We start from the raw sequence: 26,595 nt of genomic DNA on the forward strand, positions 1-26,595 counted from the left end.
TTAAAAAGTGCAATAAAAGACACCATGGTATATTAAAAATAATTATCCCACCAATTATTCCACCAAGGAAGTGCAAAAAACACAAACCCCGGGTTCCCCAAAACACTCCATCCTTACAAACTTAGGGAAGAACCAGGTTTTTAAGATTTTTCTGAAAGGTCAGCAGACTCCGGGCCCATGCAAATCTTGGACCTGTTGGGGCCTGGGTGTGGTTTCCCAACTCCACTTTTGCAAAATGAAAGCCCTGCTCTCTGTCCACTTGAGAGCACTTGACTTATTCTTATGTAGATGCAGGGTTCTTCCTCTAGCTAAACATGCCAATCTTGGTTTATTATGTAATCCAATTTCCAGACTCCGGAATAATCTGAGCAGCTCTCGGTGCAAAACAAACAGAAATACAAGATAAAACGCTATAAAGGAAATAAACTAGGGGAATAGTTAGAGACAGAAGTTCCTCTAAAGATTATCTTATCTTTGTGAGAAACCAAGATCTTTAGGCACCTCAGGCAAAAATGCAAATGATGCCATTAAAATGTTATCAAGGTATCTATCTTCCACTGGTATGCAAAAGCTCGCATTTCCCCTATTTAAAGATAGAGGGCCCTTGGATAGGCTGTAAGAGGGCCTTAACTAGGTTTTTCCACACTGCTAAAAAGAAAAGTCAGTTATCTTTTTGGCAATACCTGCCTTAAAGCAAATAGTCACAATGTTTCCTCCAAGTAATGAAAAGAAAAATAACGCTCCAATCAAGTACTGTGGTGTTTTATTCAACCTGGATTTCTTTGTATGCCTGGAATTTCAATTTGCATAATCTATCAGCCCTCTGAAGAGTGTTGGGTTCAAGGAAGGTGCCTGTGTATCACTTCTTGTCCTGTGAAATACTGTGCTTAATGCATCAGATGAAGTGAGCTGCAATCCAGGAATGTTTAGTCAGTGTTTTAAAGTGGCTGCCAAACTTAACTCTTTAGGATGCTGTTCTTTCACTCAAGCCGAACACGGCTTCCCAAACTTTTAACACAAGAGCTTCATTTATTTATATTAGTGCAAAATATGGGTATAATTGTTTCCTCTTGGAAGTCTAAAGTAGGTTACAGCAACATTCAAAATGATTAAACTCAAATCTATATTCCAGATAGAAAGAACCATAAAGCAGAACAAAAGCCAGTAGGAAAGCTAAAAAAAAAAAAAATCCCAGCATTGTATTAAATTATTAAATAATTATCAAAAGGCCCTGGAGAAGAAAATATTGGAGGGAGGGGAAGAATCCCCAAGGTCAGGGGAGTGGGGAGGCTGCCAGCAAACATTCTACACGCAAATAGCTACTCCTTGAACTGCTAGGTTGACTCAGACATTCATGGAACACTTGCTGCTTGAAAAGTCCCTCGTGGATGGCCTTGCCCTGGTTTTGTGTAACAACAAACAAGGCAACAAATGGCAGAAGGAGCAGTTGTGTCATTGGAACCACAATGAAAATCACAGCAGATGTGTTATCTGGAAAAGAAACAATATTACCACTTCTGGAGCAATGTTTGCTGGCTCACTTTGAAGAAACAGCTTTCCTAATTTTTATTTTTGGTCAGGATTATAATTCTGCTGTGCATGATGTTGGGAATATCCTTTGCAAATATTAACATAAAATTTCTATTTAAAAAAAAAAACAATAATTAACACAAGTTTTCCCCCCAGTTGTGAGGTCTTTGGGGGTTTCGTGCTCTCTGAGCACGGAGGTTTTCTTGCAGACATTTCATTACCAAACTAGATAACATCATCAGTGTTCTGATCAACACATAAGTACTGATGATGTTATCTAATTTGGGTAATGAAATGTCTGCAAGAAAGCAACCAAGCTCAGAGAACCCCAAGGACTCCACACTTCAGTCCTGAGCTACAAAATGTTCTCTTGTCCCAAGTTTCTCCCAATTAAACACAGCATATTCGCTCTGTTTGGCTAAAGCACCAGAGGGCAGCAAAAGACACACAATCAAAAATTGTCCCATTTTACTGGAATTCTCATTACAGGAAGACAAGAATCACACAGTAGACCTTCAAGGGTATTACTCCAATACTTTTGGCCGACATTAAATTGGAGAAGTCTTCTTTAAACTTAAATCGAATAGCTGTTAAGCATATTAGAGACCCTGATGATTTGAGTAGAAGAGAACTCCTTTACTCTTTCATTTAAATCTGTGGGGCTTAATATAATTTAGTATTAGATTCAACACATGTTTTTATGGGTTTTCACCTCTGCACTTTAACCTTCTTAGATCAATATTTTACCATGCATGTAATTCTAGATCTTTTATTCGATATTTTTACTCATGGTTAACTCAGTCCAATTTACCAAGGCAGGCTAGGTTTGCACAATCCCTTAAATTATGTTGTGGGTACATTTGACATTTAATTGTATGCCATGAACACAATTATAATGCCCTTCCCCTTTGCATCTGGCAGAAACATGCTTTGCAACATTTTTTTCTCCCAATTGTCTCTTTTTCATTTCCTGAAAGTAGACCAGGAAATAGATTTTATTTTTATTTTTTTAAACTAGGATAAATGGGTAAACCTGCAAGTCTTTAGGGTACCTACTAGCCTGGGTATCTCCAATCTTCAGGTTTTTTTTGGCAGATCTCTTATTCATGCCAAGTATTGCCAGACTGAAGTAGACATGTCATATGAATGTGTCATAGATGAGAGATGATTTATCTTAATTGCAGCCTACAGCTTATCTGCTGTGATGTTTATGAGATGTCACTGGGAATTCATTTAGTTTTTGTAAGTATCTTCTATTAAAAAAAAAAAAAAAGCTAACTGTAAACAGCACCCCACTGTCCTCAGTTTGAGATATACAAGGATTGGATTACATGAAGTCTATCTGAAGTTTGAGATATACTAAGGCTTGAACTACATGAAGACCATCTGAAATTAGGGAGCTGGAGTTCTTATCAGCCCTCCCTAGCCTGCATAATCAACAGTCAGGAATAAGGGAATTGCAGTTCAAGAACATCTGGACCATAGTTTTACTACCCTGACACTTTTACTAATCTGCAATATTTATTCATTCAAATGTTTCAGCTTGGGTTTTTTTCCCCCATTATTGTATTTACACTAATATAGCATCTTGACAGAAGTTACAACTGCCTGCTTCTATTTTTCTGGAGTGAGAAACCTCAAAGTTCCTGAATTCCAACTACCAGCAGCCGCAGTCACTACAACGAACAGCCATTGGTTCCAGAAGTTGTAGTTCAGCTATACCCAGAAGCTGATTTTTTCACCTCTGCTGTGTTTGATGAATCATGGAACTCACCTCCTCTAGGATTTGACTGGTGAACAGAGACATAGCCCTTGCTTCAGAGTGCATCTAGAAGATCAAAAAATAAAGCACTTCTGATAAGAATATGGTGCATTACAAGGTACAAAGTAAAGCGAATTTGGATGTCCTGAAGCTTTAATCCACTTCCATCACAGTCAATATTTGTTTGTGGGAATTCTGTCTCTATACTTCATCTGGGCATTTAACACCTAGCTAAAATGATCTATAATCAGCCAATGATTTTCCTATAAAAACTGGGCCCTGATCCAGTCTGGTGATTACTATAGTTGGGGAACAGACTGCCCAGGCAAGCCAGTCCCAGGAGATTAAAGAAGCAGGTGGAGCACCATTGTTAGGCCTCCACATTATTTCCATCTTTCTAATCTCACGTGCTATGGATAGGCGGTTCCTAAAGCTCTCAAGGCAACACAAAGGGAACGGAGCCAGCTGCATCCCAACATCATCCCACCCTCTGCTGCAAATGGGGAGAGGATTAATAAAGCCACCTCCCTGCTCTCTCATACAGACGGGTATGGGTGCCATATTCTCCATTTAAGACTTCTTTCAGGACTCTGGATTCCTGGCATCACTAAACGTTTGACATCTTTCTGTCTGTGCACGAACATGGATTTGAACCTTGTTGTGGCATATCCACTGCCAGAGGTTTGCTTTTTGTTTTAATGTAACATACAGTTTACCTGCAGAGTAACATACCTATCTGGGAATTCATTTAGCTTTGAATTGCTTAAAACAGGCAGGGAAAATCTGATAAAAAGAGTAGGCTATCACCGTTATCTTATTAGAATTTTTCCTCCTCCTCCTCCTCTCCGCTTGCAAAAAATATTATCTGCCTATTTATGCAATCTCAATGTTTATGTAAAAATGAGAGCTTTTCATTTCATGTATTAATCCAATCAGTGAGGACTACATAAACATATCCACCTTCTACCACCACCTCCAGGCACAGTGGAAAATCATTAGCTTTGCATTCTAAGGATATAAATTCGAGGTCTGATTTTAATTTCCCAGGCATGATTAATAGCAGAGATCCCAATTAAAATTAAGTAATGAAGCTGGATATTATTATTATTATTTTGTTAAAGCAGTGCAGAAAATATGACGATGCGTTTACATTGGGAATCTACCAATAGCAGTCTTATTTACCATGTATTTTCATTCACTGTTTTACCAAAGAGAACACATGCTGGGAAATTGCACTTTTTAATGCAAATTTCCTATGAAGAAAATTTGTTCTGGTTCCAAAATTACTGAAGTGCCCGGGTTATTATTATTATGTTATATATTATAGCTGCCCATTCCCACAGAAGCTTTGAGCAGCTTGGTGTCTGTCACCATCCACACCTGTTAAGAAGGCACCCAATTGCTCCCTTGCCAGAAACCCACAATGGGGTGAAGTGTGCAATTCAAGAAGAGTGGGAAGTGGGGCTAGACAGACATAGGGAGGACATAGAATCAGCCAGACCTCACGCCCACACACCCCAGTGTAAACAGTTGCCTCTGTCAGCTCCCAGCTCTCTCTTGACCTTCATTATACAAATGTCAGCAGCAGGAATGCGAACCAGGATCAGAAGCGTATGAAATGGTGGCACGAAGTCAAACATCCCAGCAGGAGGCAACTGGATGCCCTCCCAGGCGTGAACTAGCTGTGCCAGCAAGCAAGTTGTGGCCCTGCAGGACGATACAGGGCTGGGAGTTAATTGGCGGATTCCATTGGCCCCCCCAACAATCTTTCTAGCCAGATGCGCTCCTTCCGTCCCTGATCTGAGTTAGCTTCATAGTTATAACAGATAATCAGAGTTGAAAGGGACCTTGTAGGTCATCTAGTCCAAGTGGGAGACCCTACACCATTTCTGACAGATGGGAGTCCAATCTCTTGAAAGTCTCCGGTGATGACACTCCCACAACTTCCGAGGACGAGCTGTTCCATGGGTTGATTGCTCTCACTGTCAGAAAATTCCTCCTTATTTCCATGTTGAATCTCTCCTGGATCAGCTTCCATCCATTATTCCATGTCTGGCCTTCAGGCGCTTTGGAAAATAGCTTGAACCCTTCCTCTCTGTGGCAGCCCCTCAAATATTGAAAGACCGCTATCATGTCTCCCCTGGTCCTTCTCTTCACTAGACTAACCATGCCCAGTTCTGTTATTTGTTATCTGTTAACTGTTATAACTTTTTGCACTAGCAGCAATGAGGGTAGAGCCCACAAATATGTGAATGCATGAGAGATAAGTCTCACATTGGCACTCAGCCAATAGTCGCAGAAATGCAGAAAATGCCATCGAAAACTTAGCTGGCCCAAGTGCTGTTCTGGGAAGGCTATGGGTGACCAAGATGCAGGAAGTCCAAAGCCACCCTGACCCACAAACCTGTGCGCATGGAAGACTGCTTAACTCTGTTAGAGCAGTGGATCTATATATAACAAGGAGCATATAAAAGGCCCTTGACGACAAAAAAAAATATCTATGTATGTCTATGTAGTTTAAAACTCCTACCATGCCAGAACATCAAAACAATGGGGCAGGCATGGCAAATAAAAAAATTGCTCTATATCCCAGGTGAACAGTGCAAACTTCTGGGATAGACACATGTATAAAATGCTACTAGAATGTTTTGCCCCAATCAATTAAAAGATAAAGGGATTGCTTGCCAATTCTGATTGACAAGATATTGTATTTTTCATCTTCCCCCTCCCCAGTCCTTAAACAGGATATTGAAACAGATCCTTCATGAAACATATCAAGACAGCAGAGTCAAAGTAATTCTCTTTAGTTAAAGACACACAAAATATATTGCAAAAAAAAAAAAAAAGGAAGACGTTAAACAGCCTGCAGAAATAACAGTTTGCTCCCTCCATTCATTTCCCTGTCAAGAACATCCAATTAATATCTCCTACAGTACAAGACAAGAGATGGCAGACCACATTTAATTTACTACTTACATAAATATAAAAATAAAAACTCTGGAGTGCCAGTTAAATGTTACTCTCATTAATGTACTGCAGTCATAAGGGAGTAGCATGGATTTTAATCTTCATAAGGAAATACTAATTTCCCGTTCACCCTTTGCTCATAGCGGCAAATAGGGAAATGCGGGTGGATCTTGATTAAGATCCAGGAGTGTCAGGAGGAAAGAGACGAGGCAGTAAGTCTCATGGCTTCGCAGCATACAGGTAGTCCTTGACGTATGACCACAATTAAGCCTAAAGCTTCCATAGCTAAGCAAAAGAATTAAGTGAATTTTGCTCTATTTTACAACCTTTCTTGCTACAGTTGTTAAGTGAATCACTGCACTTGTTAAAATTAGTTACATGGTTGTTAAGTGAATCTAGGTTCCACACTGACTTTGTCAGGAGATCACAAAAAGTGACTCCAGGACACCAGAACCATCATAAATACATGCCAGTTGCCAAGCATCTAAATTTTGATCACAAGACCACAGATATACTGCAACAGTCATGTGAAAAACGGTCATAAGTCACTTTTTTTTTCAGTGCCATTTTAATTCCACAAGGAGCCACTAAAACGTATGGTTGTAAGTTGAGGACTACCTCTACCACCATTCAATCATCATTCCAGCCTGGGTAGTTATGAGATCTTGCCCTGCAGAAGATTAGAACTGCCTCTTTTGCTTCTTTCTTGAACCCAGTACTGAAACTCAGTAAGGAAAGAGACGCCAAGCTATACAGACGCTACCCACATTCTGCTATAAGCCATTCTTAATACATATACGGTCCCCAGCATGTCTCTTGGCCTTCTTGGAAAAGCCTCACTGGCACTGGGTTAGACAGACCCTGCAGCTTTCCATATCACCTGCCCAAATTGAAGGGTCAAGCCAACCTGTTTGTTACCTTTCCTTGAATGCATTTGACAGAAACACTCCAATACATTTCTGAAGCTAGAGGAAGGTGAAAAATCTTCTGGTCACCTAGAAATGATCAGCACTTGTTTCTACTGTATACCTCGCTCTTTCCTGACTTATCCTGTTAAGGCAGCTGCAGGGGGATTTATTTATTTTTTAAAAAAAGCCACAGCTGATCTTATGCTGGTTTTATAAGCCCAGACGATCAAGTCACCTATGGGAAATCCATTCCACCTGCTAAAAATTAAGACAGCGGGCTTATTGACTTTGAGCTAAATTTAGGAGAACACAGCATGGCCTCAGATATTTTTAAGCTCCCCAAACACATCTGTAGGAAGTCCAGCACCTGTGATATGCAACCTACAGCAGGAGTACTGGTATCAGTTGACCTAATCCCTCAATCCAACTCCTACATGATCACAGGCGAGTTTCTCTGTTGCAAAGGTTGATACTTTAAAGGGACCTCAGCTCTAGCCAGCCAAGGCAAGGAGATAGGGAGCCAAGCAAATGCTCAAGGGTCTCCCTTTATCTAAAGATTTGATGAGTTTTAACTCTGTCTGGCAAACAACTGGCCCAGCAAGCCTCTTAGGGGTGAAGAACATCCTGGCCCAGCAAGTCCCATGCCAGATGATACAGAAACTGGGAATACCAGTGCATGCCTGTCTCCTGAGCACTGCAGTTTCTGGACTCCCCCTTCAGGGACAGTAGTGAGAAGATGCCGTAGACAAAGCGTAATGGGGCAAAGGCATAGTGAGCCCAGTGGTGACTTTCAAGGACTGCATAGCAGGATGCTAGCACCCCATTGACCAGGATTGTGCCATGGGTGGTCAAGGGGGCATAGACACCAGTGCCCTTTTCCTGCCAAACCCGGACTACTCGGGCAGGATGCAAGGGAAGGTCACCCCCCTGGTATGTCAATACAGAGTCCCCCACACACACTCTGCTGGCAAACACAGGGGAGAAGTCCATTGTGCTGTTGACCCGGTCCCGTGCAACGAAGATGAGATGAGAGGATGTAAGCAGCAGCCGGCGAACAGGTTCTTCCGTCTCAATGGCCACGAAGAGGGTCTGCTGGTGTGGCTCTCGGTGGAGGAAGAGCAAAACCTCGCTAAGCGCCATTTGTCCGTTCTGATCTACGCTGAAGACGTAGTCTCCGTGGCGCAGCTTGGAGAGGCTCCTCTTCTCACCACTCCGCAGCGTCACAGTCGCATCGCCAGGGAAGCAGCCGCCTGCACGAATAGCCATGGAGTTATCTAGGGAATTTAACAGGCAACATAATGAGATGGGCTGCATTTGGGTTGTGGTCTCCTGGGCTCAAGGTGGAGAGCTCCCTGTCTTTGACTGCATTTGGGGGCCTCCTAGACTAGAGCATCTAATTTCCTTGCCAGGTGTTGATGCCAAGGTCAGAGGAGTCTATGGGCAGTGGGAAAGGCACTGGGCCTCAAACCAAACAGTAGGTAGAAGAGAAAGGAAGACTCCAAGTGCCAGGGTCGTTGCTACCCTGGATGTCATGTATAACTACATGTACGAAGGGGAAACAACCTTTTTAAAACTGTATTTTAATCATCGTATTCCCTTGCCAATGTTTATCTTTTAATGGGAATAATAATGGTTTCCTTCTGATTTTTGCTCTGACTTTATTCTGATGTTACACCGATCTTAAGTCTGGCTTTAGGATTCTTGGGGATAAAAAGGGGCGGTGAGATACTTAAACAGATTTAACTCTATTTATGGCCTGGATGAGGAATCAGCCTAGTTCAACATACAGTATTTATTTAAAACGTTTATATTGCTGCTCATCTTATGTCAAAGGACATAAGACAGAATCATTGCAAGCATTAATATGTTGCCTAATTTGGGAAAGTGCCAAGTCTGATGCTGCTGCCCCCCACCCCCTTTTAATAAAAATTATTATCTGGTCCTTTCCTCTGCCTAGGCAGGTAATGGAGCGCAGGAATCCTGCTCTTCAAATGGCTTCATGCAAATCCCACTGGCTCCTCCATCTCCTTTTTATAGCTGGGGAGCCAAGTTCTCTCTGTACCTGCTTTCACAGAAACATGGATGTGCGCCTTGGATTCGTAGTACACCCAGTCAAAGCCAGCCTCCACAGCTAAGCGGGCCAATATGCCGTACTTCTCCCTGTCACGGTCAGAGGTGGTGATGTCCAGCGCCCGACCCTCATAGTGCAGAGAGTCAGGCAGGTGGTGTCCGTCTTCATCCCAGCCCTCCGTCACTCGCAGTCTTACGCCCGGCCACATATTCATGACGGCAATGGCCAAGGCATTCACTCGGTCTTTGCAACGCTGCAGGAAGCAAAGAGGTAAATGGCATTAAGATTCAATCTGCATTGAAACAGAGGCTCAAAGGAGGCTTGGGAGATGGAGGAGCAGAAGGGCAGCTCCGAGGCGCCAGCAATTGAAGCAGCTCCAGTCCAGTGCCATTTTCAAGCTCTGAGGTTCAACTTTGTCACTTGTTCACTTTTCCCCTTTTTAATTCTTAGCGCACCACAAAGCGACTGGAAAGAAAGATCTTGGTCGTGATCATTATCCATGTTACCCACATGGATAATATAGGTAATCCTCGACTTACAACTTCAATTGAGCCCAACATTTCTGTCACTAAATGAGGAAGTTGTTAAATGAGTTTTGGCCCATTTTTATGACCTTTGCTGCAACAGTTATCACTGCAGCTGTTAAGTAAGTAACATGGTTGTTAAGTGAATCTGGCTTCCCCATTGACACTTGTCAGAAGGTTGCAAAAGGTAATCACATGACCCGGGACATTGCAAACCGTCATAAATATGAGTCAGTTGCCAAGTGTCTAAATTTTGATCATGTGACTATGGGGATGCTGCAACAGTCATGTGAACAATGGTTATAAGTCACTTTTTTCACTGCCGCTGTGACTTTGATTAGTCACTAAATGAACTGTCGTAAGTCAAGGACTACCTGTACAAGGAGGATCAACCACAACTTGTTAAGACATTTCAGGCTGGCAGGACTTATTTCTCCTCCAACATCTATGAAGCAAAGTGGGGGTGCAAGTGATATTTTTAACAACCGAATAGTTCTCCTGCATAATGGCCCATGTAATAATAATAAAATGTATAGGCCGTTCAACTCCCAGTGATATATAACCTATACTTCTTTTATTAAGTGCAAAACTGTGCTTATGAATTATTCTCCGTATCAGGATGAAGCACCAAGGAGTGTTGTCCATAGTGAAAGATGTACTTCAAGGCCTCCCTGAAAGTTGTAGCACTGCCCCCATATTAACCTATATCTCCAGTGATCCTTTGAGTGCCTGAATCACTCAACCCCAAATGTTCTTCCAAATCTGTCAATTGTCAGAAAGAATCAGGCTGGTAAAAGTGATGTTGGGAGATTTATACTTTTAGACTTGCAACATTCTGTTCAAATGGCCTAATAAAGTAGAATTAGGTTGTGTTCCCTGTCTCGTTTACCTGGGATTACTGGCATTTTCACAACCAAGCTCAGAGAGGACCAAGGATCTCACAGGACTGACATTTTCTGCTTTCCCTTTGGTGAGATTTCTTTTACCTTCATTTCATCTGCACAGGAAAATTGGACAATCCTAGGGTGACTCTGTGTGACTTTGCTTTCCTTACGGCAATATAGTATCCTATATCTATTTCTTGTTAGCAAAGAATTGGCAAAACAAAAGAAATAGAAATAAAATACTGGTGTAGGATACTTCAACCTTAACAGTTAATGCCACAATCCTTTTCCTGCTAGGGAGGGCCTGTACCAGTGGTGGAATTCAATTTTTTTTACTACCGGTTCTGTGGGTGTAGCTTGGTGGGTGTGGTATGGCTTGGTGGGTGTGGCTTCCCTGGGCATAGCAGGGGAAGGTTACTGCAAAATCCCATTCCCTCCCCACCCCACTAACCTGATTTCCAGCTCTGTTCTCCTGTGCAGGGCAACAAAAGAAGACTCAGCCGATCAACTGGACTTGGGAGGCAGAGAATAGATGGGGGCGGGGCCAGTCAGAGGTGGGATTTGCCGGTTCTTCGAACTACTCATAATTTCCACTAGCGGTTCTCCAGAACTGGTCAGAACCTGCTGAATACCACCTCTGGCCTGTACCACAGTGGTGACACTTAGATTTGGCCTACAAATGGTTCCCGATTCAAAGTCTGTCAGAGCAAAATGCTGATATTGTACTGTATGATCATGCTGTAGATCAGAGGTATCAAACTCGCTTCATCATGGCGGCATCACGTGATGTAATGCGACTTTTCCCCCCTTCACTAAACTGAGTGTGGGCGTGGCCAGCTCATGACGCATCTGGTCCGCAGGCCATGAGTTTGACAGCCCTGCTGTTTGATGGACAGCAAAATTTTGGAATAAGTCGAGGAGCTCTCAGATTCATACTCTTATTAGCTGCCAGTGGCTGAGTTTAATATATGTAACAGAACATTAAACCCCCAATAAAACAAAACATCCTTTAAACATCATTAATCATATCTTTCTTATGAATTGGAATGGAGCTATCTGCCGAGGTCATTTCCAATTGGAAACCCAGATAATTAAGAAAAGTATTTAATAGTCTATAATAGTTTTTTATTGTATTTAGTTCATATGTTTGTTAAATTAAATGATCAGAAAGATCACATAGTTAATCAGACAAGAAGAAAGCAAATAATTAGCTAAGCATGAAGGCAAGAATAAAATATTAAAAATGCAGCATGTCTGAGAAAGCAAAAAACCAATCCTGCATGAGTGTGTGTGTGTGTGTAAATATTTTGCTTTTGAAGTACTTTTTCAGAAAAAAACCTTGGAATTTTTGAACAGCCTTATGGTGTCTCTCACCCCCATTTTCTGCACAGTCTGTTTATGAAGAACTAGGGGGAAAGGTGACTTTTAAAGTGGGAGGATTGGTGGGCTTGATCTTGGCCATTGACAATTAACCATTAATTCTTTGAAATTAGGCCATCTCTCTCCTGAAGCAGTCAGGTGGAAAAAAAACACCAACTCAACCACCCTGAGAAAAATACATTCCAATTCATTACCTGGTTTTTAATTAACCTGAAGTTAGACCAGGCAGATTGGGGTAGGCAGATGAAAGATTACTTGACTGAATAACATCCTGTTAAATGTTCTCTCAGGATAATTGGGAGGGGGTTTTATCCTGCTCCCTAGAATGCCCCCTGGTGAAATCAGCTTTTCTTCAGGAGCTATTCCTACCTCATCCTGAATCCTGAATCCTGGGCTATTTTCTTGCCTCTACTTTCTTCCATCAATTTTTAGACTTATCTCTTCATTAGTAACTGTCTATCTCATATAAGGAGTCAGTCAAATATTCATGGTTCCAAAATCCCTTTTCCCCAAAAGACACCTCCTGTGGCTTGAAAGAGAAGAGTTATGGTTTAAATATACAGGTTGCATCAAAAGTCATCCAGAATTGCTTGACAATGAGATGGGCACTATATTAAATAAATAAACAAACAAACAAACAAACAATAAAGTCCTATAGTCCAACAGATGATCTAAAGGAAATCTGCAAACATCAGACAAAATATTCCATACTTAGGAATATTTATGTGTCAAATAAAGAAGTGTTTAGAAGAAAATGGCAACCAATTCAAATATCTGAGGTACTTCATTCAATATATTCAATTCTGCGAGACCTGTTTCAATACGCTCTGCATACAAACCTCAAATAAATTATGCAGGTTACTAAACTGCTTTAATGGAACAAAATATTCCAAAATGCAATCATCTGTTACTTAAGTCTTTCCTTGACATATAGTACTTTTTTATTACAATTCCTTTTATTTTCCTAAGTACCCAGAGTGCTGAATACTGCATTTATGTACAATGAATATACATATGAAAACATTTACAAAATGTGTCTTCAAATAAATACATGCATTATGCTGCTGAAATTATATATAGATTCCTCTTTCCTATGGAATCACTCATTTTGCCGCTTCAGGAAACCTAGCTGGGTGATTTTGGCCCAGTCACTCTCTCTCTCTCAGCCCAACCCACCTGACAGGGTTATTGTTGTGGGGAAAATAGGAGGAGGAAGGAGGATTACGTTTGCTGCCTTGAGTTATTTATGAAGTAATAAAGAAAATAAATACATTGTATATATTTACATTTATTTAATGTTTTAATAAATATTATATTAGTATACATTTATATATACTATGGTACCTTGGTATTCTACTGAACTTGATAATCAATGTACTTTGATGCAAAAATTTTGTCCCAGTACTCATTGTTTGCTTGGTACTCAACACACAATTAGAAATTGTCAGTGTCAGCTGCCTTGTGACTCACTATATTACTCCTCATAGGAAAAATCTATTTGGTACTCATCATTTTTGGTACTCATCATTTTTGGTACTCATCACACCACCAGGAACCAATTAATGAGGACTACCAACATACCACTATATACCTAATACCCCTGCCTCCTATTTTGTCTTGAACATTTACATCATCTTAGGACTTAGAAATTCTGAGAGGAAGAAACAGTTATAGGTAGTCTCTGACTTAGGGGCACAATTGAGCCCAAAATGTTTGTTGCTAAGCAAGACTCACTTAACATTTTGCCCCATTTTATGACCTTTCTTGCCACCATTGTTAAGTGAATCACTGGAGTTGTAAAATTAATAACATAATTGTTAAGTGAATCTGGCTTCCCTATTGACTTTGCTTGTCTGAAAATCACAAAAGATGATCACATGACCCCCGGGACATTGCCACCATCACAAATACACACAAGTTGCCAAGCATTTGAATTCTGATCTTGTGACCATGGAGATGCTGCAACCATCATGAAATGGTCATAAGTCACTTTTTCAGTGCTGTCGTAACTTCAAACAGTAACTAAATGAATGGTTATAAGTTGAGGACTACCTCTACTGTCCTCCCAAGCCAGAGATTGCTCTGTGCCTCGTTCCCAGATACTCAAAAACAAAAAAGTCTGATCCTGTCACGTAGATCAATCCAGTCATGACATGAAGCTACCTGGCTCTCTAAGACCCAGCTATGAGTAACTGGAACACCTGGATGAATAAAATGGCCGAACAGAGGAAAGAGGTGGCGAAAGGGTGGGGGAACAGGAAGTGAGTGGGAGAAAAAGGCATTTCATAAAAATAAAAAAAAAACAGTCTCGTCTATAGTGAAAGGAGCAAGCTAGAAGCCTAAAGAGGAATGCAAGAGGCTTCCCATGGGCTCCTGGGCCTGAACACAATAGCTGTTTTCCAGGCCCAGAATTACTTAACTCGACGAGAATTCAAACTCCTCGGGTAATAACAGCAAAATCATCAACTTTGCTACAAAGGACTCTTTCAGTCACTCCGCAGGCCCGGGACTGGTGTCAACGCAGGGGGAAAAAGGGCACCATGGGATGTGTCATAGATGGACCTCATTGGGTGCCAGTCTTTCCCCTCCCCTTGCGACTCCCACTGGAGGTCCCTCAGCACCCAGCAGGCTTCAGACCAAACAGCTGCTTTCTTGCAGTGGACTTTGAGTGGCAGGGAAGTAGGAAGCTCCTGGGCTCCTGTTGGAAGATGGGGAACTTAGAAGTTGCCCATCTGGAATTAGAAGCTTCGCACTGAGGCAGGAGGTGGATGGCTCTTACAATGACTCCTTTGGGCTACGCTAGGAGGAGATTGTGAAGCTTGTGGCTGAACTACACCTCCCAGCATTACTCCTCACAGTTCACACTGGTTAGGGCTACTGGGAGATGTTCAAAAATCGCTACAGAAAGGACAGAAGTCTATCATCCCCTAATCTACTCCAGCAGCAATATTTCTAGCTGCTTGATAGCTAAAAGCTATCACACTCTTTCCCCTCAAAATGTACAACATAGTTTTGCATCTCAAGGGTCTGTTTTTAATGTTCTACTTGAAAGGAGCACGCATTATGATGAGTAGCTAAATTTAAGTTATTTAGTCTAGCTGCTCGTGGAGTTTTCATATACTGAAAAGGGGAATTTACCTTCATTCTTAAGCCTGCAATCAGGGGTGGGTTTCTACTGGTTCTGTCCACCTCCGTAGAACCGGTAGCTCTGAAGAGCAGCAGACGTAGAACCTGATGTTTTTGCCCACCCGCCCACCCGGGCTCTTACCTGATCTTTATTTCCTGATTTTTCAACTTCAGCTGCCGAACAAGGCACAGCTGCAGTTCAAAAAGCAGGAAAAGAGGGCTGTTTCGTAGGCTGTTTCTCTGCACTCAGCTTGCTGATGATGATTTACAGGTGTGCTCTCGCAGCTGTGCAGGGAAGCACATCATAAATCACGAACCTCGTAAATCCCGAACCGGTAGTTAACCCTGTCGTATCCCACCCCTGCCTGCAATCCAAAGGATTCGAGGTGGCAAGTCTTAAATAAACTAAGGAAACATCATAAATTACTGTCAATTTTAACCAGAGGTCCCCAAACTTGGCAAGTTTAAAACTTGTGGACTTCAACTCCCAGAATTCTCTAACCAGCTATGCTATGCTGTGCTATGATATGCTGGCTGAAGGGAGCTGAAGTCCACAAGTCTTAAACTTGGCAAGTTTGGGGACCCCTGATTTTAACCGTCTTAAAACCTTATATCTTGCTCCCAATGTCCTTTGCGCTTGCTAGCTAGAATAGCAAGAAGAAGGATTACATTTGCTTTTTTTACTCTCCAGCCTTTAAAGTAAAAGGACTAGAAGCTTAATACACATGCAAGAAAAAAAATACAGATTCAGAAAAATTTAATTGAATATCCGTAAGAGAGTCAAGTAAGTTCACTTAACCACTCCTCAAAGATAATGAAAAGTTTTCTGTTACAGCTTTTGTCTCAGTGAATACTTGGTGAAAAAAAATTACAGAATACAGAACAGAGTTGGAAGGGACCTTGGAGGTCTTCTAGTCCAACCCCCTGCTCAGGCAGGAAACTATACCATTTGAGACAAATGACTGTCCAATCTCTTCTTAAAAACTTCCAATGTTCAAGCATCCACAACTTCTGAAGGCAAGATGCTCCACTAATTAATTTGTACTCAACCTGTTGAAAAGATTCTGCCTCGTCTCCTGACAGAGGTAATTGCATTTCTTTCTTGAATGTCCCTTAATAAACATAGAGTGGAATAGGAGAAGAAAGATTTAAAAAGCTCCAGTTAATAAATTTTTGCCTTGGCAAGGCAATGTGAGTGCGAGAAAATTCACTGCACATTTTTAGACTGAAAGAGAAGCTTGTTTTGCTTTGTATAAACATGTAAGTAGCAGTTCAAAGAAACCTTGAAGTTATTTTCATATCAGAAGAGCAAAGCTGATAAAAGAGAACTTGGTTCAGCAGGAATTATTGGACAGATCTCACCCCCCTCCCCAAAAAGGGTAGGATTTTTACAAACTGAAATAAGAAGTTAAAACAGGAAAAAAAGCAACGAACGTTATTACAAAAGGCATATAGTCTCTGTTAAGATCCATGTTTTTGTTTTTCTTAAAGCGTAACCTGCAATTTTAGACAATTTATCATCCTTATAGAATACAATTGCACTTATTTCTGCACAGACATATGTAGCATTTTAGGCCTGATATAGAATGAATTTGAGAGTAATCACGGCTCTTGGTTTCAGGTGGAAGGTAAAGGCAATGAAAGGATAGCAATATAGGATGAAATGTATAAAAAGAAGAGGAAGAGGAGGAAATGGGAAGAATAGAAGATGGAGCCAAGTGGACTCTAGTTATGGCAACTGAGATCATTTGTTATCACAAACCTCAATATACTGCAAATTCTTTTCTTAGCTTCTTTGTCCTTCCCCAAAGCAGGCAAAATTTTGACATGGGCACATTTGGAATTTTGAGGACATACTAAGGATGTCTAAGCACTTGCCACAATTCCACAAAATTAACTACGGCATGTAGTTATGGTTTAGGTTTTTAGTTACAAGTAACCCTCAACTTAACATGACAATGGAGCCCAAAATTTCCATTGCTTAGCAAGACAATTGTTAAGTGAGTTGTGCCCCCATTTTATGACCTTTTTGCCACTGTTGTTAAGTGAATCACTCCAGTTGTTAAGTGAACCATGCAGTTAAATGAATCTGGCTTCCCCCATTGACCTTGTCAGAAGCCGGCTGGGAAGATGACAGTGCAACTGTCATACATTTGTGGCAGTTGTCAAGCACCCAAATTTTGATCTCATGACCATAGGAATGCTGCAATGGTCGTAAATGTGAAAACTGGTCATAAGTCACATTTTTCAGTGCCGTTATAGTCACTAAATGAATAATTGCAAGTTGAGGACTACCTGTAGTTTCCAGGTGACCTGGCTCCATCCTAGTTTTGGGTAGCATACGACCTAACAATTAAAAATAGAATAATACAAAGATTCTACAAAACACACCCAAAAATATCCCAGCACCACCCAAATAAAGATCCCATAAAACAAACTTGTGGCCCACAGGCCGGATGCATCACACGCTGGCCACGCCCACACCGGGTTTAGCGAAGCAGGGGAATGTCACGATATGTCATGTGATGCCATCATGACAACATAAGTTTGACACCCCTGCCATAAAGGATCCACCACCAGCCTCTCTAGTCCCAGGCCTGGGGGAAGAACAAGGTTTTCAGGGATTGTTTAAAAAAAGAGTTGATGGCAGCGGGGATACCAATCTCCACAAAATCCTTTCTTGATCATCAGTGTGTTTGCTTTTTGCCTCAGACATATTCTGGGTAGGGATGGTGGCAGGCATGAACAAGGTATGAGGTCAGTGGTGGGATTCAAAAAAATTTACTACCAGTTCTGTGGGCGTGGCTTGGTGGGCGTGGCAGGGAAGGATACTGTAAAATCTCTAGTCAGAGGTGACATTTGCTGGTTCTCCGAACTACTCAAAATTTCTGCTACTGGTTCTCCAGAACTGGTCAGAACCTGCTGAATACCAACTCTGTATGAGGTGCAGTCACTTGCTATCATTACTAACTGCCTCAGGGTCTCTCTGAAGTCCAGAGGCCTTTTTGCAAGTGGAGATGATGACAGAGGTTAATGCTTTGTTTTGCAGTTGTGAATTTCCAATCGATTTAAACGTTCTCCCTAGCTATGCCCAACCACCCCTAATTATGGACATAGTTATATCCACGCAGGAGTCAGGTGGAGCAAAGGAGCCTTGTTAGTGTGCGTAGAAGTATCTTTAGGCAATCTAGTTATTGGCACCAATTTGCCTCCTTCTCCGCTGTATTTAAGACAGAGAAATCACTCCTCCCTTCGGCTGCAAAACTTTAACAGCAAGGGGAGCAAGGTTATTAGTCAGCTCCTGCGCATGAACAAAATGCATTCCTGAAGTCATTCTAAGGAATATTTATGATGGTGGTGTTTAAGCCCTCATCACCCAGCTTCCTGTCTCCCCTTAAAGCAGCCTCTAATGCCCCAGAGGAGCCATTAAACCTTCCTGTAATTCTTCTCTTTGTTCTCTGCACACCCCCTTAGCTATTCAGAGTTGAATGACTGCTGCCAACCCACCCTGCCTTCAGATGGCATGCTATGACTCAGCAGCAGGAAACTGGAAAGAAGTCAGCTTTCTACCCACCAAAGGCAAAATGTCATTGTCCCAGTGAAGTACAGCCTTTCTCCCCCACCTTCCATGCCCTTCTTTCCCTCACCACCACCAGTTTTCTACCATCCGAAGGCTTCAGACAGGCCTTGAAGGAACATGGTCTGGTTTTTTTCAAGTAATAAAGGAATAGCTACTCTTGCCCAAACTCAGTCCACTCTTTGTAGACACAATGCGATTGACTGTATTGAACACCTGTAGGATTTAAGCACAAAGCCATCCGTCTGGTAGGTCATCTCTGTTGGTATCATGCTACCCGTTCATCTTTGGTGGCACTCCTTGGTTCAGGAAGAAGCTGGAAAGTTTGCTACAAAATTCACCTCCCCTTCCTAACTTTACAACCTACATCCAGGGGTGGACTGCTGGGGATTTGCAGGGGTTCAGGAGAGCCCCTAGCTAAGATTCTGTGCAGTTTGGAGAACCCCCCAAATCCCACTCCTGGGTGGCCCCACCCATCCCACCCCTCCTTTCCCAGGAGTCCTCACGCAGCCCATTTTGGATGCAGGTAACTGCAGGGCGTGCACGGAGGCTCGGGGAGGGTGAAATACGGGCCTCCTGGAAGTTCGGGAAGGCTGGAAATGGGCCTGTTTCCAGCTTCCAGAGAGCCCCCGGAGCCCGGGGAGGCTGTTTTCTCACTCCCAGAGCCTCGAGGAAAGCCTCTGGAGCCCTGGGAGGGCAAAAACACCCTCCCTTCCGCCATGATGTAGAAGGCCAACTAGACCACACCCACCAGGGCCACACCCACCCAACAACCAGGCAGAGAACCTGTGGCTAAAAATTTTGAAGCCCACACCCGCCTACATCCATATAGAAAATGTTCCTGCCATATGAAACAATGTATGACAAAGATGGTATTAAAGATCTGTAAATATAGCAGTTGGTAGTGTTTTCTCTCTTGCTGCCCAGATGAATACAATATATTTTTTTTCACACCCATTTGGATCCATCTATCCACTATTTGTTAAATGCATTTCAGCTCTCCTGTCCTCTATTTCTATTGTTCTTTTGAATATTTGTTCTTATTTCAAGGGCATGTACCATAGCATCTTTTCAAGCAAATTGATCATCATAGTTGCCGTATTTGACAAGCAAGCTGGAATATTGTGGTTCACCCATCATGTTTGACTTTGAAATTACAATGGTGGGTTCATCCATGCTAAGCCAAATGGCATTTCAACATCAGATACCGCAACTAATTTCCACTGTCAGAATAGCCTTCACATATCTAAATGCTTTTGAAGGCATCTTAACTGCTGGCCATCACTGTGTTGTCTGACAACAAATCCTATACGTTCATTGTTGCATGATATGAAGAAAAAGTCTATTTGACAATTTAGATGCATCAGTTACTCTGAGTAGAGAGGCAGAATATAAACCAAATAAATGAATTTTATTTATTTGACAATTCTGGTGGCACTAAGCACTGTCCTAATAAGACAATATTGAAGGAGATGAATGTTGTGTCTCAGTTTAAAAAAATGAAAGAAAAAAATGAGGGCCCTTCAGAATGCTCCATCTATAACAGATCGATATATCTAAGATCAAATGGGAATTTCCCATCCACCCACCCAAATCCCAGCCTCAATCAATTTGTCTATTAGAATTAATACTTTTAATCCTCCTGCAGTAGGTTATTTCTAAACATTTCTAGCAATAGGTAGGAGCTCCTCAGAAAGAGATCCAACTTAGAACTAAGGTGGAATTTCCTGACAGTGAGAGCAATTAATCTATGGACAGCTTGCCACACAGAGTTGTAAGTGATCCATTTCTGGAAGTTCAAGATGGCGTAAGAATTCCTGCCTGGGGCAGGTGTTGGACGAGAAGTCCTCCAAGATCCCTTCCAGCCATGTGATTCTATGATTTCTCAGCTAGAAGTCCTCCACCTCTTCCTGGGTCCCCTGCCTGAACCTTTCTTGGGGAACTACCTGGTCCATGAAGCTGTTCTGGGCAATCCTCATCAGACAGTAACCATTTTGTCACACTAGATGATAGAGATGAGATGGGAAGCAAGGCCCTCCATCAGCTTCCAGAAGGACCGTCCTCTTCCAGAATTATATCAGATATTCCAGGCCATGATTAAAGGACTCCTTTTTTAACATTACAATGTAGATCTGAACTTGCTATTTTTCCTCTTCCCTCCCATAACTTTTCTCTTTTGTATATCAAGTCTGGGGACAGGCTTCTTTTAAAAATTGATGACATACAGAGTCCAGGTGGTCCTTGACTTACGACCATAATGGAACCTGCCTATTATAGTCATTAAATGGTTACAATTACTAAGGGAGACACTCGCAGGATTGCCTCACTCAATGACCGCTGTCCCAGTCCTCCCCTATGTGGCTACTAAGCGATCGCACAGGTGGTTAAATGAACGGAGCAAAGGAGCTGCCTTCCGAAAGAAAAGAGGCGGTTCCTCTCAGTGCACAGAACCATCGTGATGGGTCACACAGCTGCCTTCTTCCAACCCAGCGCATTGGCTCCCCCCCCTCCCCCCACTGTATGCTAGAAAATTAGTCTTTCTCTCTAGCTGCCCTGCCTTCCCAGGGCCGGAGAGAAATACCTTTTTTCTCTGGTATGGGGCAGGGTGGGGAGGTGGCACCCTGCGTAGAGAAACAAAGTGGCTTGCAACCTTCCCTATTGACTTTCTGAGCAAACTGTCAGGGAAGATTGCAAAACACATCAGTGGTGGGATTCGGAAAAAATTACTACCGGTTCTGTGGGCACGGCATGGTGGGCGTGGCAGGGGAAGGTTACTGCAAAATCTCCATTCCCTCCCCACCCCACTAACCTGCTTTCCAGCTCCATTCTCCTGTGCAAGGCAACAAAAGAAGACACGGCCAATCAGCTGGGACTTGGGAGGCAGAGAATAGGTGGGGGCGGGGTCAAGTCAGAGGTGGTATTTGCCAGTTCTCCAAACTACTGAAAATTTCCGCTACCGGTTCTCCAGAACTGGTCAGAACCTGCTGAATACCACCTCTGAGCGTGGAGGGCTTGGCAACCTGTCATAAGCGTGAGCGGGTTGCCAAGAGCCCAGGTCACAATGACATGGCCGTGGGGGCGCTGCAATAGCCATAACTTTGAGCACTAGTCGTAAGTCCCTTCTTTCAGCATCGTAATTTTGAACAGTTGCTGAACCAACAGTTCATATGTCGAGGACAAGAATACAATTTGCTTTACCACAATAAACAAAGCCAATACTGCTGTGATAGCACGCAGGCATCCCTATGAAATGAACTTCCAACCATGCCTTGACTACAGATAACGGGAAACACTGACCAGAATCCTTCCATTCTCAACATAAAAGGATAGATTACAATCAAAGGATCCCAGGCATTAGACCTGCTGGGAAGAAGCCAGCCAACTTCATTTGCCAATAGATTCTTCTCTTTCTCTGCATAATGGCATCCCCTCAACATCAGGATTCTTCCTACCCATCAATGGATAATCTGCCTTTGGTTCTGAGCATTAGCCCTTATTTTTCACTATCAGTTTTGGCCTTGTAGGCACTTCAAATAATGCCTTTGAAGTGGGGGAGAAGGATTCCCCCCCCCCCCGCCCTCCCCAGGGCTCCAACAACTGAGCTACAAAGTAGCTAACCACACATTTTCCTCTTTGCAGGCTATGCAAATCTAGCCCATGTGTGAATGTAAGGTTCCATGGATCAGACGAACAGCAACAATGGGGTGAAGTAACCAAGAATAAAAGTTATTCGTCAATTAGCAATCCATTATGACCATTGTATAATAGCTTCTGAGAATCTGAATCTTTTAGATTAAGAAATGGAGAGATGGTTTTGAAGCCAGTTACATTCTTATTTCACAGGATGGAGCAGGAAGAACATTCGGAGACCAAAGAGAGAGAAAGAGCAAGAAAAGAACCAAATTTTTAAAAAAGGCATATTTAGCAAAGGGAAAAGCTGAGGTTTGAGTCTATTGCATAAACAGCCTCATGACCCAAGTTATTCCCCAAGAAAGGATGAGGGCATTATCGGGGGACCCAGGTAGAGATGGAGGACTTCTAAGCCAAAAAAAATCATAGAATCATAGGGCTGGAAGGGATCTTAAGAAATCTTCTTGTCTAACACCCTGCCCAAGGCAGGAATCCTCACACTATCTTGAACTTCCAGAAATGGATCACTTACAACTCTGGGTGGCAAACTGTCCATAGATTAATTGCTCTCACTGTCAGGAAATTCCACCTTAGTTCCAAGTTGGATCTCCTTGTGAGGAGCTTCCATTCATTGCTAGAAATGTTTAGAAATGACCTACTGCAGGAGGATTAAAATTACTAATCCTTTCCTTTACAGTAGAGAAGGATCCTTCAATTGCCTTTGGCTAAATTTGAGTTCCTTATCATCTGTGTTTTGTCTTAGATTTGGAGGCTGGTAAAACCAATCACCTTCCTCAACCTGCATTGCAAGTTAATTGATCATGCTATACAATGATTGTGATCTTGGAATGGCTTTCAATAGCACTTCAATAACACTTAGACTTATAAGCTTCACAGGGCTTTGCAAGACCTCTCTAAGTGGTTTACAGAGCCTTTGTTAATGCCTTGTTCCTTTTTCTGGTGCTTTTGAGGTCCTGAAGGTATTCCTAATTATTTCTATTTGTAAATGTACCAGCTTTTTTATTATTATTACTTTCAGGTTAACATATCACTTGATGTACATTAACTAACTTAATGTTTGGCTCACATGTAACTGCTAATTGCATTTCGGTAGTTCTGAAGCAATTCCTTTTTTTTTTCTCCCTATCCCCACAACACACAATGTGTGCATATAATCCTTGCACAACTTTATTTTCTGCACATTTCCTGAAGTGGGTTGTGATCCAAGAAAGCTGGTTAAGATAATAAATGTAACTCTTCCGTAAGATTCCTCCTGTTTTTGCAGAGTTCATAAGGGGTGTTTTTTTCTCCCTAAAGAACACTAAAGCAACATTGTTTCCCTCACAGAGATTAATTCCATATATAAAATGTTTTCCCATTTTTTCCATTTAAAATGTTCAAGACAACACAGCATGCCACTACAAAACACACTAATAATTAAACCAAGGAATTAAGAACTGCAACAATGCAATACTCCTCAGAAAAATTTATGTGCACTTGAATAACAAATTAAAATCCAATTGACAATGGTTTGGTCCACTTCAGGGCAAGCATTTTTCTACCCAAGAAAGCCCTTGGCCTTTTCCCATCAAAATACTGAAGTACCTTTGAGTTTCTATGATACTCTGAGGCCCAAGTTGAAATTGTAACTGCACTGCAGAACACAGGAGAAACTTTAAAAAGAAATGCCAATGCCAGCATTTTATAGGTGCACACACAAGATTGGTCATTGTAGCGGCATATCTTGCTTTGGTATAAAAACCAAAGCAAAAAAGAAGGTCTTTCTTAAAGACTCGAGAAAACAGAAATGACAGGCTCTTTGAAGTACGAAGGGGCTGATGGAGTCCTGCAGCGTTTTCTCCTTCTCTGATATGGAAAATATTAGCTAGGTGCTCAAATAAAATTTGGTAGGCACATTTCTCCTGGGATTAGCCTAGAAATTTGCTACTGGCCCTTGCTTGCCAATCCTGTTCTGTCCCCAGCCATAAAGACCAAGACACCACCAGCACCATCCCCCAAAATTAAACCCACAGCATCTCAGAATGTCTCTGAACTGAAGAAACTTCCTGAAATTAGCAATAGTTCACAAAGATGGCTCTGTCTAGACCTGCAAGTTTAGACTCATTCTGCAAGGGGCTATTTCCCAGATCAAAGCCTAAAGAAACCAGGAGTGATAACGTTTTATCATTTAAGACCAGCAACCTGGCGGAGGGGAAGCCTAGGGGCTAATGTGTATAAAGAGAAGCACTTGGGCCCAAGGCTGCAGACCCCTTAAATCCTCTGATCTGTTGGGTGCACTGGCTCAGGCTACTCCAGAGTTAAAAGAAGAGGCTGTCATCCTATGCTCAGAATCACAGGCTGCTTTGTTGCTGCCTCACACATGTCAGGGCTGAACCGGGCACCCCAAGCTGGCAGGGCCCTTGGGCAGCCGGGCATCACCCTTGCCCCCCGAGGAGCACCCACCTCTGTCATCAACCGGTCAGCACCTGTATTCTCTTCATCCTTAAAGATGATGTCAGGGTTGTAGTTGGGCACCAAGACCTTGAAGCGCTCGGAGTGGCGGCTGATTTTGCCCTCGGCTTTGCCACTGGCTCCCAGGGTCTGTTCCGCCACATTGGGCACAAACTGCTTGTACTGCAGCGGGGCCAGGCTTCTGCGGCTGGACTGCTTCCGTCCCACTGGCCCCCTGCCTGGGCCACAGCCCTGAGCAGGGCACAGGAGGCAGCTGGTCAAGCAAAGCCCAAGCAGGTTGACCAGGGTAAGCCTGCGCCAAGCCATCTCAGCCAGAGGCCAGCCTAGCCGGCCCTCTCCTCAGACAGGCGAGTCTCCGCTGGTCTCCAGGAGCGCAGTCAGCTGAGGTGGGCATCACCCTGAGCAGGCTGCTGGGAAGCCAAGAGGATTCCTCCACGCTCCCATCCCTTGAGGAGACCGCTGCTGGCAGGGAGGTCTCGCTGTGCCCTGCGTCTCCCCCCGCAGTGCCCACTGCCTGGCCCCCATACGCGATTCTGGCCCCTCCCCGTGCCAAGACACAGTGGCCCTTTCAAAGTCGCCACCACAGCTCCCCGCGCTTTCCAGAGAGCAGCCCGGCTCTTCCTGCCCCCTGGCGTCTCTCCCTGCCCAAAGCCATCCTTCCCCAATGGCAGGCAACCGGGCGACAGGAGCCCCAGACGCGGAGGCGAGCGATGCCACCCTTCTTGTTACGGGCGCGGGGGAAACGTTGCTCCTGCTGCCCGGCCCCGCCTTGAAGCCCGGCCCCCATGAGTTGCTGTGCCGGCCACATCCTTCTCGGGGCCGCCTCTCCCTTAAGGGGCAGGGGGCCGATTCCCGGAGGGAGAGAGGGAGGCGCACCCTAAGGATACCAACCTAGCGCGCAATTCCCGCGGCGCTCCCTGCCCAATCTCGGAAACTAGACAGTCGCCTCTTCGCCGTGCCAGCCTGCATCCTGGCGCCCTCTACTGGCCAGGCCGGAGATCCCGCGACTTACCTTGCTCGGGGAGGGGAGGGGAGGGGGCGCGCGGCGAAGGAAATGCTGTTTTCGGAGAGAGATTTCACTTTCGGAGTCCTTTTCTCTCTCTCCCCGCCTCGGTTCCAGCATTCTTTAACTACCCTGCCCGTCGACGCACCTCGGGCCCTTTGAGTGAAGATTCCCGCCCCTCCCACACCCTGGTTTTCCTCAGAGGAAGTCGGTCTGTAGGTCATTAGGCTGAAAGGCATAAAACAGAGCTGCACTTTCAGCATTGTTTCCTGCCTTCCAGGATAGGAGAAAATAAATAACCGGAAGGCAGAATATCCCTGCCTGTAGCTGCCCCTTTCCTCCCCTTCTGAGCAGAGAGCAAGACGCTTGAACCTTTCCTAGCCCCAGAGATATGGCCCCCAAAGAGGAGAAATCTCTTCTCTCCCCACTTTCTTGGATGATGGCTGAAGTTGGCCCCCAGGTGTCAACATTTTAAAAGTTGCTTCCTCTCCTTGGTTTTGCTTCACATGGTAGGTTGGCCCACATTAAAGCTAAACACCGGATCATTTCCAGAACTTATTTTTCCTCTGCTACCAGACTTAAGGTGGGGGAAGAGGAAGGAAGGATTTTTATTGCCAAGGCCTCACCCTCAATTATGTCCCTGCTGAGAAAGGAGGAGGAAGGTCAACCTTTGGTACCTCACCAATCCATCAGTTTCTTGAATGAGGGCGCTGCTGCAAGGCATTCATAACAAGAGCCTAAATAATGATGGCTTCCTTCCC

At 43.3% G+C, this 26,595-nt stretch overlaps 1 protein-coding gene across 2 annotated transcripts; it reads right to left on the reverse strand.

The window, feature by feature from the left end:
• Window positions 1–7,351: 7,351 nt before the first annotated feature.
• Window positions 7,352–25,715, reverse strand: DHH (desert hedgehog signaling molecule). 2 transcript variants are annotated; one of them, XM_087956129.1, is made up of 3 exons: window positions 24,823–25,715; window positions 9,230–9,491; window positions 7,352–8,417 (listed from the first exon to the last, which is right to left on the reverse strand). In XM_087956129.1, exons 1-3 carry the CDS (start codon window positions 25,135–25,137, stop codon window positions 7,774–7,776), a joined length of 1,221 nt encoding a protein of 406 aa, XP_087812255.1. In that variant the 5' UTR covers window positions 25,138–25,715; the 3' UTR covers window positions 7,352–7,773. The 2 variants fall into 2 exon arrangements, with proteins under 2 accessions (XP_087812255.1, XP_026534489.1); XM_026678704.2 differs by having other exon boundaries at window positions 7,352–8,441.
• Between the last annotated feature and the right edge of the window lie 880 nt (window positions 25,716–26,595).

Source organism: Notechis scutatus, chromosome 2 (assembly GCF_049901735.1).
Source record: "Notechis scutatus isolate UNSWTSFEM ecotype Mainland chromosome 2, rNotScu1.2, whole genome shotgun sequence".
Lineage (NCBI taxonomy): Eukaryota > Metazoa > Chordata > Lepidosauria > Squamata > Elapidae > Notechis > Notechis scutatus.